The 12,045-nt window shown below is 45.2% G+C and overlaps 1 protein-coding gene across 5 annotated transcripts in view; it reads right to left on the bottom strand.

The window, feature by feature from the left end:
* Positions 1-9,772: 9,772 nt before the first annotated feature.
* LOC105807738 (chromosome unknown open reading frame, human C9orf91) overlaps positions 9,773-12,045 on the bottom strand; it is a 25,250-nt gene continuing 22,977 nt past the window's right edge. For 3 of the 5 annotated variants that reach the window (XM_012641171.1, XM_012641172.1, XM_012641173.1), the window contains exon 10: positions 9,773-11,962. In XM_012641171.1, the coding sequence (XP_012496625.1) occupies positions 11,783-11,962 (180 nt within the window). In that variant the 3' untranslated portion in view covers positions 9,773-11,782. The remainder of the gene's footprint in view (positions 11,963-12,045) is intronic. The other 2 variants (XR_001137350.1, XM_012641174.1) reach the window with 2 other exon arrangements.

The following is a 12,045-nucleotide window of genomic DNA, read 5'->3' as shown; positions in this document are numbered from 1 at the left end:
ACTGATATACAACCACCATGATGGAAATTTCCAGAGTTGGGCTTTGGCCACAGGGAAAGGGGAGCAAGAGCAGGAGACAGCCAGGGCCCGGAAGAGAGAAAGGAGGCTGGGAATAAGATGGACTTACAACCTCAGGCCATCAGAGCTGGACAGATCCTTGGAGAGATGATGCAGCCCACCCACCTCCTGTTGCAGACAGGGAGCCCAGGTCCAGAGACAAGCATGGGTTGGCCCAGAGCCACACAGCAAGTTAGTGGCAGTGCTGGGACTGGAACCAGCGAGGCTGAGCTTCATGATCATGCTCCCATGGGACCTGGGCCCAGCTGGAATAAACTGGAGCCAGTGACCACACGGGAAGACAAGCCCAGTGAGCACTTTGGGCATCGACTATCAGAGCGACCAGTTTACATACAGTTCAACATTCATTCCTCTAAGGTGGTGTGACTCTTCCCATTTTCAGGATAAGAAAAGTAAGGCTCAAACAGATTACAGAACAGCCCAGGAGCACACACATAGAAAGCAGAAGGCAAATCTGACTCTAAACTCAAGCTCGCCTGCATAGGCCACTGCCGTAGGACCTGGAAAGAAGGGATGGCATTTTTCAGCCACAGTCTTACGTTCTTCTAGGAAACAGCCCTGCCCAGAGAACTGTGCCGGACCCCACGCTCTGCTGATTCAAGACGGCGCCTCTGCAGGCAAAGGCTGGCAGAGTAGAGGCTCCAAGTCCTTTCCTCAGGTAGGAGAAACCTGCACAGTAGAAGGACTGGCCCTCAGAGATGCAGGCCCAGGCAGGTAGGCCTGGACCTGCCAGCCACAGGGAGCTACAGCAGGTTGGGGAGAAGGGAGGGCCCAGTATGACCCAGCACTTCAATAACAATGGGCTTCTGGGATTGGGGCTGCAGGATTGGGGCTGCACCTGAATGCCCTTTCCTCCTCCCGCAGCCCCCCGAAACATGGTGGCCAAGATCTTCTGTTGTTGCTGTAAGGCTGACGAGGGACCTCCTACCACTGTTGGCTCCAGGAATCCAAGAATGTCGCAGCAGCAGCATCCGCGGTCCCTCAGTAGGTTCCAGACGTGGGTGTGTGGTAGCTGGCAAGAACATCTGAGTTGTTCCTCTGGGCCTGTTCCTCTCCCCAGCCACCGCCTGCTGGGACGCTCAGATTTCTTCCAGTCTTTTGCGAGTGTGGAAGGGAAGTAGTTACTCAAGCCTGTAACGACACAGCCTAAAGACTGCACCAGTTATTAGGCATTAGATATTAGTGAAATCACTGGCTTCAGTCCTGCATAGCAGTTTCAATTCTGCCTGAGCCACTTATGAGCTTCAAGATGTCACTAACCCTCCCTCTCTAAGCCTCAGCATCCTTCTCTGCAAAATGGGCGTAACGATAATATGATATGTTGCCTACTTTGCAGGTTATTAGGAGGATGAAGTGAGGCAACGTATGTAAGTGCCTAGAGTATGGCCCGACACGAAGGTACTCAACAAACAGTAACTGTGTGCATGAATTAGTAAGGATCAGGGGGCTACACTGGGTAACAAGTGAACTCTAAAGTCTCAATTGCTTTCCCTAGTTTCAGGTCATTCTTAGCTCATACATGTGGTCTTTTCTTAAAGCCATGAATGATTTGAGCAATCCCTGAGCAGGATCTGACCAAGACTGGTAACTCACACATCACTCAGAGCCTATACCCAGGGTAAGATTTTTCCTTCATTCTTTCAGGTCTAAACAAAAATTCTCACCGAAACAGTATGCCAAGGAAACGCCCAGGCCTCCCCGCAGACAACCGGGCGATGCTCAAGGTGTTCAACCTTGGGCGACCCTCAGCATGCTAGCCAGCAGCACCCATGCAGGTCCCTAAGGCTACGCAGCTGCTGGAGCGCCCCCAGGAGGAAGAAGGTGATGGCCAGGAGTCATGAAGACTGATTCAGAAACTCCCCCAGAGGAGGAGAAGACGTCTGAGCTATCCGTGTGCCACCAGCAAGAGTTGCTCCGGCTCCTGTAAAGCTGCCGCGGGAGGAGCTGCCTCCAATTAAAGTCCTTGCTTGCATCAGGGGACCGTGTCCCTCTTCTTTTCCCTTTTCCCAGCCTTACTTCTGAGATTCCTATGAAAGTGGAGCCACTGGAAAGAAATGTGGTTTTATCATTTTAAAACATTTTGTCAGTCACCCCTAACCAACCTAACAAGCAAATGCTCAGGAGAGGTAGTTAGTGTAACAGGCAGCTACAAATGGATGCTGTAGTAAATGTCCAGAGCTTGAGGGCACAATTCTGCTGACCTACTATGTGACTCCCCGTGACACTCAGGGCCACAGGGAACAGTGGGGCGGGTTGTGCGAAACTCTGCGATCTGCAGCCCTAGAGTTGTGCAGTGCGTAGCCAGTGCAGACGTGCAGTGCTGCTCGTGCTGAAACATCGAGCATGCAAACGTGAGTAATATGCAAGAGGCCCCAAGTGGCTTCGACTTTAGCCTGGGAGCCAGGCACAGAAGCGTATCACTTTGACATAATAGGACAACTTTGGGCGCAAAAGGACAAGGAACATTCTGCAACTGACTTAAGGATTCAGGGAAGCCTTCCTGGAGGAGACGGTGCTTGAGTTTTCTGAAGGTTGAAAGGGAATTAGACAAGCCAAGAGGAAGGAGAGCAGTATTCCAGAGGGAACAAAATCAGCAAAGTTGGAAAACAGAGACACAACCTGCTGGGGTGCAGGGCAGTGAATTTCCAAGTCCGGAATGACTCAAGGGAAAGCCTGGGCCAGGGTTCTGTGGGAGGCAAGGTGACCATGGCAAGAGCCTCCTCTCCAGGGAAAGGGAGCTGGACTCTCTCCTGGAGGTCATGGGGAGCCACAGGTGGGTTTTAAGCAACGAAGTGGCACAGCCAGATTTCTGATCTTTGCAATCTGAACCGTGTCCGTTCACACTGCTATAACAAAGCACCATAACTGGGTGACCAATACACAATAAAAATGTATTGCTCACAGTTCTGGAGGCTGGGAAGTCCAAGATCAAGTCACCAGAAGATGTGGTGTCTGGTCAAGGCCTGTGTCCTCACAGATGGCATCTTCTCGCTGTGTTCTCACGCGGTCTCTCTCAGGCCTCTTTTATGAGGACACTATCCCCAACCGTTAGGGCTCTGCTCTCATGACCTAATCACCTCCCAAAGGCCCCAATTCTTATACCTCACCTTGGGAGTTAGGATTTCAACATGTGAGTTTTGGGGGGACGTTAAGACCATTACAATGTCAGTCGGAAGACAACTTATTAATTAGCAGTCCCTGTGCCTGCTCCACCTCAGAAAAGAGAGAAATAAAGGAATATGACGCCTTATGCCACAGTGCTATGAAACAAATTCATACCTACAATGGGAAGCCCATCCTCGATGCAGTTGGAAGGGTGGATTTGAGTGTAATATGATAATAGCGATACACAAAGTCTGATATATCACTTAGTCTGTGCCGGGTACTCTTCTAAGTGCTTCATACATAGCAACTCAATTAGTACAATAAGCCAACGAGGTTAGTGCTATTACTATCCTCGTTTTACAGATTAGGAAACTGAGACACAGAGAGGTTAAATAAATCCTTTAGGGTGTACACTAATTTACACTAATATTAAGCGGCAGAGCTGAGACTTGAACTCAAGAAGTCTGACTCCAAAGTCTACACTCTTAGTCACTTGGTTGTGCAGCCCCTCGATGGTAGAATGACATTCGGTTATTGCTCTGTATGTCATTCTGGAAGTCTAGGGTCTGAAAGGACCCCAGATTGACCATTCATTGCCTGCTGTTCAAAAACGGATTGGACCCTTTACGTATTTCCCCTTTGGTAGCTGGTGCAAAGTTACACTTTGTCAGTCGTGGGTGCTGGAGACGTTGGACGGGGAAGGGGCTTTTCTTCCTGGCTGTGCCGTGCCCATCTTAGCAGACTCCTGCAGAACACACAGCTTCTCAAACGTCACGTTCCTGCAGTGCAGGCAACTCTTCCAGAGCAGGAGTCCTGCGGCAGCTGGGGGTCAGCAGCACTTAGCAAGTTTCTCCTAGCATCTCCCACAAATGCAGGGAGTACCTCCAATGAGACACACCTCCACGACAGCTCTCCCTGGCACCCGGGAGGCAGATTTCTAGAATATTCTGCCAACGTAGTACCTCAAAGACTTCTCTGCCATTGTGAGCCACAGCCATGTCCTTCCCAACAAGGTCTGGATCTCAGCTGGGGATGGGGTTTGGGGCATTCTTCCTCAGATGTTCTCTTAGCCCTAGGGGCGGGGCCTGCTCCTTATATCTATTACTCCTATATTCTTTAAAGTTCTCTTTACTTCTTACTAACCACTCCTTCATTACGCCAATCCCCTGTTATAGTTAATAGTTATTTATATTAAACTTCTCATATTCAAAATTTTGTGTAGTTTCTATGTTCTGATTGGACCCTGACTGATACAGAAATCAAATTAAAAAACTGCCGAGGCACTGAGGGCAGACCATGCCAGCAGCAGTAAAGATGCAGAGGGCCCCAATTACATTTCCCAGGCAAAGCTGGCCGATTCTAACTAACCCTACAGAAAAGAAGATTCTAGGCAAGGAGGTTCTTGTGGTATTGAGGCCAAGTTGACAACACCGCAGACCCTTTCATTTGAGCTATGTCAAGCTGGAGGGGCCTATGCGACATCCGGATAGCCGTATTAAGAAGGTGGGAAGTATTTAGCTGGAAAAGGCAAAAGAACTATGGGTGGAAGGAAAGAAAGGGGCCTGCTCTGTGTGTGCAGTTATCAGTTCGCTATGTTGTGGCACCTCTTCCCGATGGGGGGATAATGCCCACTGGCACCAACGGGGTGAAGATACAGTTCACTTTCCTCGGTCTCGTTGTCCAGGGTCCTTTTCCTCTGTCAGTCCTCACAATGCACGCCCTGGACCCATCCTCTAACCCAGATTCCTCGCATCCTATGCATTCCTCACCACCTCCCGTGCCAACGTCCTACCTTCCTTCCCGAGCAAACCCCAGGTTACTTATGTCTTGGAACTGCTTCTGCAACAACTATGGCAGGTGCTTTGCACATAAAAGATGCTCCTTAAACGTCACTCCCTGCTTTGCTAATTTAGAAATCCCTTCACAGAAAGGATGCAAAGAGGCTCCCATCTTGTGACTTTTTCAAAGGGCTCTAAGTCTTACAGTGGAATCTTTCTTTGAAGGATTTTTAAATAATAACAATAAAAATAAGCGTGGGAGCCACAACCAGATTTACTTCTGATATGGCCAACTAGCTTACAAGGGAAAAACCCTCCTACTGAGGGCTATTGAAAGAGCTGTTGTTTTTTTTGTTTTTTTGTCTTCTTAAATAAGTTTGAATGCATCAGAGAGCTACCAACATCGTCAGGACTTGAGAGGCCAAGATCCTGGAGAGAAAGGAAGTACAGAAAGAAAAGATGGACACTGAGACCTTCTGATCCCCTCGAGGCACCTGCCAAGTCCTAAACAGAGCGTATCAGGCTAAAAAGCTGAGCAGCACTTTCAACAGTCTCACAGCTTCGGGTAACAAAAATTGGAGGTTCAGGGCTCACTGTGAAGGAGGAATCCTGGTTTAAAAAAAAATTCTTTTTTAGATACGTTTTCAGCTAAAACCCCTGAAAGGCTATAACCTGAGAGGAAGGGCTAATCAGAAATAGACCAGCTCTCACAAAGGTAAGCCCAGGGTCAAATCTATCTCAAGCCTACTTTTCCCAGAAGCAAAAAGTAAATCCTCTCTGAAGGAAGATTTAGAGCCTTGTATATCTCTTCAATTCTTAAGTTAAAAAAAGTCTAGCATTCAATAAAAAATTAGCAGGAATATCAGAATATAAGATGAACTGACTGAAAAGCAAAAGAAAAACAAAGAAATCTACAGAAGAACTGAATATTGGAGTCAGCAGACATGAACTTTAAAATAAGTACATTTAGGGCAGGTGCAGTGCCTCACACCTGTAATCCCAGCACTTTGGGAGGTCCAGGTGGGAGAATCACTTGAAGCCAGGAGTTCAAGAGCAGCCTGGGCACCATAGTGAGACCCCATCTCTACAAAAATTAAAAATTAGCCAGGCATGCTGGTGTGTGCCTGTAGTCCCAGCTACTTGGGAGGCTGAGGCAGGAAAATCACTTGAGCCCAGGAGTTTGAGGTTACCATGAGCTATGATCATGCCACTGCACTTCAGCCTAGGCAATAGAGGGGGACTGTCTCTAAAAATAAAATAAAATAAGTGCAATTAAATATTGAGGAAAACAGATAAGATGGATAATTCCATCTGAGAACTGGAAACTATTTAAAATATCAAATAAAAATTATAGAACTGAATATCACAATAGATGAAATTAAGAACTCAATTAACAGTATTAAACACAAATGAGGACAAGATTAATGGAGGCCAGGAATGGTGGCTCACATCTGTAATTCCAGCACTTTGGGAGGCCCAGGCAGGAGGACAGCTTGAGGCCAGGAATTCAAGAGCAGCCTGGGCAACATAGCAAGACCCCATCTCTACAAAAAATTAGCCAGACATGGTGGCATGCACCTTTAGTCCCAGCTACCTGGGAGGCTGAAGTGGGAGGACTGCTTGAGCCCAGGAGTACAGAGGTTGCAGTGAGCTATGATCATGCCATGCCACTGTGCTCCAACCTGGGTAACAGAGTGAGACCCTGTCTCCAGAAAAAAAAAAGAAAAAGAAAAAGAAGATTAATGAAGTAGAAAATAAGTCAGCTGAAAATATTCAGACTGAATCACAAAGAGCCAAAGAGCCAAAAGAGTGGAAAATAAGAAGAGTCTTAGCGATATAGTGAAAAGGTCTAATGCATATCATTAAAGTCCTAAAAGGAGATGAAAGAGAAGGTAGAAGCTATGATGAAAGATACCATGTCACAGGTGGTTCAAGATTTGCCATGGACCCGAAGCTACAGTTAGGCACATCAGAATACAACTGCTGAAACCCAAAGCAAAAACAAAATTTTAAGAGCAGCAACAGAACTGATAGCTGACTTCTCAACAGAAACAATGGAAACCAATGATATCTTCAAAGGGTTAAAAGAAAATACTAACGAAACCAATGACATCTTTGAAAGGTCGAAAGAAAATAACTATACTAACGTAGAATTCCTTCCTTACTGAAAATATCTCTTAAAAACAAGAACAAAATAGATAACTTTTCAGCAAACAAAAATCTGAATTTGTCACCATAAGATCGGCACTGGAAGGAAAATACTAAAGGTGTCTGTAAATACACCGTATTAAAGAAAAGTTCTAAAGTGAGTTCCAGGAGAAGGATCCTAGACAGATGCACAGAAATACAGGAAGGGACAAAGAGTAATAAAAAAAAGTAACAAATAAAGAGTAATAAAAGCTAAGGTGAATAAATCTAAATGAATATTGACTGTATAAAGCATTAATAAGAATGTCTGTTGTGACTCAAAATACAGAGAAAATTGAAATCCATGGCAAGACCAGCACAATAGGCAGAGAGGAGAAAGAGCTGTATGGTCTTTGGGTTGTCCAGGAAACGGCAGACGTAATCACTTTAACAGACTTCACTAGGTCAAGGTTGCTTGTTGCAATCTAGGTAACTGCTAAAAGAAAAGTATACCTCATAGGCTAATAAAAGAGAAATTACCCAAAACAAAAACACCTTAATCCAAAAGAAGGAAAAAAAGGCAAAAAAGAAAAGCACATAGAAAAGGGGACCAATAGAAAGTAACTAATAAGATGATACATCCAAGCGCGAATCCATCAAAAAATACATCAGACACAATGTAGTAAACACTCTGATTTAGAAGAGACTGAATTTCAAAAAAAAAAGCAAATCCTACATGCCTACAAGGGTGGCACCTTAAATACACAAATGCAGATAGGTTGAAAGTAAAAGGATGAACAAAGACGTACTACGTTATCACTAATCACAAGAAAGCGAATCCTCTCAGTAAACTAGAATAGAGAGGAAACTTCCTTAACCTAATAAAGAATATCTACAAAAAAACCTATAGCTAACATTATATTTAATGGTGGGAAACTAGAAACTTTCCCACTAAGATCAGAAACAAAGCAAGAATGTTCGCTCTCACCACTACTTTTCGACATCATACTGGAAGTCCTAGCTACTACAGTAAAACAAGAAAAGGAAATAAAAGTTATACAAATTAGGAAGAAAGAAATAAAACTGTCTTTTAAGACAAGATGATCATCTCATCAACAAAAGAATCAACAAAGAAACTCCTAGAACGAATACGTTATTATAGCAAGGTGGCAAAATACAAGGTTAATAGACAAAAGTCGATCACTTTCCCATATACTACTAGCAATGAACAAGTGAAATTTGAAGTTAAAAACACAATATCATTTATACTAGTATAACTATAATACCATTTTGGTATTATAATGCCAAAAAATGAAATAAGTATAAATAGGTATAAATCTAACAAAATATGTACAAGATCTATATTATAAGGAAAAATACAAAACTCTGATGAAAGAAATAAAAGAACTAAGTCAATGGAGAGATATTCTGCGTTCATGGATAAGAAGATTCAATAGTGTCAAAATGTCAGTTCTTGCCAACTTAATCTATAGAGTCAATGCAATCCCCATCAAAAATCCCAGCAAGTTAGTTTGTGGATACTAACAAACCGATTCCAAAGTATACATGAGTGGCAAAAGACCCAGAATAGCCAACTCAGCATTGAAGGAGAATAACAAAGTTGGAGGACTAATACTACCCAATTTCAAGACTTACTATAAGGCTACAGGAATCAAAACAGTGTGGTACTGGGAAGAACAGGCAAACAGATCAGTGGAACAGACCAGAGAGGCCAGAAATAGACCCACATAAACACAGTCAGCTGATCTTTGAAAAGGAGCAGCGGCAACACAACGGAGCAAAGATAAGGTTTTCAACAAATGGTTCTGGAACGATATGCAAAAAAATTAATCTAGACACAGATTATTCACATAAACTAACTCAGAAGGAATCACAGACCTAGATGTAAAAACACAAAACTATGAGATAACACAGGATGAAATAAACTAGGAGATAACAGCATCCAAGAGCTGCAGAAAAGCCTCCACTGACTGAGCCCTTACTATGGACCATACTGTGGACCAGGCCTTGAGCTCTACATCAATCATTCCATTCATCACCTCATTATCACACCCCCTCTGAACAGATGAAGAAATGGAGGTTCAGCAAGCACAGAAAGAGTGAGTATCTGGCCCCAAGTCACCAGCTTGCTCTTAATCTCCCCAGTGCCAAATTCCAGAGAGATTTGACTAAATTCTTCATTCACATAAATATACCCCATGGTGCTGAAATAACTGAGGTCTCACGCAGACTGAATAAACATCAACTGTCAATGACCTGCTACGTCAACAAAAATCCACACTGCTTCAAGCTCCTACTGTATACAAGACAGTGAGAATCTTTTTTAAAAAAGCAACAATTTATTAAGCTCTTACTCAAACTTATAATTCAAAGTTACGAGCACTAAACATTTTTTATATCCTTTAATCCTCACAACAACCCGCCAGGTAGGTCTTCATCCCCATTCTACACAGGAGTGAGACTCCATGGCAGGAAGGATGCTGTGCTAGCTACAGATGCACAGAAATGGACCCTGTGGGCAAACCCTGAATGACCACCCACCAGGTGAGACCATTAGAAATCCTAAAGAAAAGAAAAAGCACGAAAGAACACATAAAGGGCTCTTTCAATAGACATTAAAATTGAAACCCTGCTGCTCTGTCATTTAACAAATACATTTTTATTCTCTGTTATTATACATACCACAGTTTTATGACAGGATGATAAATACAGGTTTCTATTGGTCACATTCACAGCCAGTATTTCCACTGTGTCAGGTCAGAAAGACAGTGATCACCTTAGTGAACAATTTCATTGAGTAAAGCTGCCTTCAACCTTGACTAAAGACAGATGCCTACGACAGCCATTTCCATGGCCTGGTCTACACTCTACATACACCATCTCTCTTCCCTGGCACAGAGAAAGTCAGACCCGTCTCTTACATGGTGAGTCACTCACATTACTACATTTCATGTTCACCAGATCCGTTTCATAAAGGAGTGAAGTAACACTAAGAGAGATTAAGTGACTTAGCCAAGGTCACACAGCTAGGAAGTAGCAGACTGGGGACAAGAATCCAGTCTTCTGCTAGCTAGCCCAGTGTTCTGTCCAAGGACATACCAGGCCCAGGACACCTTAGCCACGTGGGGCTGTAGGACCTTTCTGCATGTAGATAAACACATAACAGACAGATAGGCCAAGAGCTAGGAGGGCATAGAGTAAGTTGGAAATTCTCAGAACCTTGGTCCTGGAAGGGCCCTTACGAATCATCCATTATACACCCATTATATAGACGGGCAAATTGAGGACCAGCCAAAGAAAGTAACTTGTCAAACGTTATGCAGCTAAAAGTGGCAGATCAGGTCCAGAACCCAGGTCCATACCAATTTTATCATTCAACTGAGTTTGGGGAACAATTTGCAAAAGGTGCTATGGAGACGGCAAAACAATCCACAGGATTTTTTTTCCTTGGCAGGCTCAGGTCATGCACAAAAAGTCTAAGGTACAGTCTTTATCCTTGAGGAGTTTACAGTCTAGCTAGAAAAACTAGCGTGTACACAGGAAAACAGAATCAGTAACACGGAACATCAGTATAGGTGGCAGTTATATCAACAACTTAAAGGAGTCAGAGAGCAGCAGAGCTGGCTGTGCTGGAAGGCTTCCTGAAGGAAGAGTAAGGAAAGATGGGCTTTAAAGCATAAATAGGAGTCTGATAGATAGAAAGGAACAGGCATGTCAGACCAAGAAAGCGTTTCAACTTATAAAGGGGCTATGTGGGAGAAGAAGCCAAAATTGTAGGTGAAGGCGGGTCTTGGGGGCTAGGGAGCCTTCCAAAGCCAGGTCAGGGCTTTGGGACTTGGGCCTATGGAACAACGGGTCTTTCACCTTGTTCGAGGGCCTCTGAGCTCATCACAGAATTCCACGAGTGAATGATCACACTTCATGCGGGGACAATGTTAGCATCAGAAAACACGACTGTGCTTATACATCCGCAGCATAACCACAACCCTAAGCATGCACACTTTTGAACAAAATAAATCCTCCAGTCAAACAGGGTCAGTCTCTTCCAAATATTCACATTAACAGTGATCTGCCTTTGTCTCTTTCTTCCGTCTCTGTCTTCTGTGGCCTGTGTGCTAGGTGCCACTGTCTTTCTTAAAATATGGGGGAGAAAACCACAAAAATGGAGAGAATTCTGAAACTAACTTATTTTTCTCAGATTGGAAAGAGGAAGTCTTACAATTTTAGACATTCAAGGCAATGCCACAAAGAGCAGTATCCTCTCTGGGCCTCAGTCTCTCCCACTGACATGAGGGGTTGGGGATAGAAGCATCATCTGAGACCAAGTTTCGGACGCATGGAGTCCCCCAGTCGCCATCTTCGTATCTCCTGGGCTCTCCGGACACCGGAAGGGATGGGAGACGGGCCCTTCCATCCATGTCCACGGTTCTGAGCAGCAGAGTAGCTTGGGCTGGGACCAGCTCAGCGACTGTCAGCTTCTGCAAAGGCCAGGGGTCAGCATTTTTGTGCCGTGTCCCACAGTGAGCACGACACCCCTATTGCTGACGTGACTGACCCCCTTCACAGTGCCCCAGATGCTGCTCTCACCGGGGGCTCGCCACTGGCCGTGTGGGGGTCCTGAAGCCTCCCCCACTTCTCGGTCTTGGAGGAAGATGAGTACCTTTGTCCCTAGGTCACCTGGCCAGGAACGGGCAGCACCCTGTGCCCAGGATGTGGGCTTCTATGAGCTGGCAGGGGCACGGAACCCTCGGAGAGTCTGTGTGTCGTGTTCCCCCTGTCTGGGGGAGCTGGGAGGTGACCAGGAGCCGGATGTAGTAGCCGCCAAACACTGCCAGCAGCTGCCGGGCCATGTCCTAGAAGAGGCAGGGAAGCACAGTGAGGGCCACAGGAAAGCACCTGGAGGGGCGTGGGGCTCAGGCACGAGGGGAAGGCCAAG

Source organism: Propithecus coquereli, unplaced genomic scaffold (assembly GCF_000956105.1).
Source record: "Propithecus coquereli isolate 6110/MARCELLA unplaced genomic scaffold, Pcoq_1.0 Scaffold163, whole genome shotgun sequence".
In the NCBI taxonomy this organism is placed as follows: Eukaryota; Metazoa; Chordata; class Mammalia; order Primates; family Indriidae; genus Propithecus; species Propithecus coquereli.
Note: the sequence above shows the minus strand (reverse complement) of the source record. Positions and strands in the feature narration are given on the sequence as shown.